Below are 652 nucleotides of genomic sequence, written 5' to 3'. Positions count from 1 at the left end.
CGCAGCAGCAGCCGCCGCCGTCGGCGCCGCCGCACGCGCTGGCCCCGCTGAGCGGCGAGCAGGGCCAGGCGCAGCAGAGGACGCACATCAAGACGGAGCAGCTGAGCCCCAGCCACTACAGCGAGCAGCAGCAGCACTCGCCGCAGCAGCTCGGCTACGGCTCCTTCAACCTGCAGCACTACGGCTCCTCCTACCCGCCCGTCACCCGCTCCCAGTACGACTACGCCGACCACCAGACCTCGGGCTCCTACTACAGCCACGCGGCCGGCCAGGGCGGCGGCCTCTACTCCACCTTCGCCTACATGAGCCCCACGCAGCGGCCCATGTACACGCCCATCGCGGACCCCTCGGGGGTGCCCTCCATCCCCCAGACCCACAGCCCCCAGCACTGGGAGCAGCCCGTCTACACGCAGCTCACCCGGCCCTAAGGCCGCGGCGCCGCGCCGGCGTCCGGCGGCATCGGAGGCGGAGAACTTCCTCGGGCTCTTCCTCTTTGAGGCTGGAAAAAAAAAAAGAGAGAACGGAAAAAATAAATAAATAAACAAACAAATAAAGTAAAAGACGCTAAGGTGAAGCTGGCGGGGAGGAGGGGACGCCGGGAGCCTTCTGCACTACAGCATCCTCCGGGGAGTGGCGAGACCGCTCCGAGAAC

General features: G+C 66.3%; 1 protein-coding gene across 2 annotated transcripts in view; it reads left to right on the top strand.

Annotated features, from left to right (window-relative positions):
* The window catches only part of SOX9 (SRY-box 9), a 3,205-nt gene extending 2,777 nt beyond the window's left edge, over window positions 1-428 (top strand). The window contains exon 4 of one of the 2 annotated variants that reach the window (XM_026067498.1): window positions 12-428. In XM_026067498.1, coding sequence (XP_025923283.1) covers window positions 12-428 — 417 coding nt within the window. The other variant, XM_026067497.1, reaches the window with a different exon arrangement.
* The last annotated feature ends 224 nt before the right edge of the window (window positions 429-652 follow it).

Source organism: Apteryx rowi, unplaced genomic scaffold, assembly GCF_003343035.1.
Source record: "Apteryx rowi isolate R43461 unplaced genomic scaffold, aptRow1 scaffold_26, whole genome shotgun sequence".
NCBI lineage: Eukaryota > Metazoa > Chordata > Aves > Apterygiformes > Apterygidae > Apteryx > Apteryx rowi.
The sequence above is the reverse complement of the archived record's forward strand: the minus strand, read 5'-3'. Positions and strand labels throughout refer to the sequence as shown.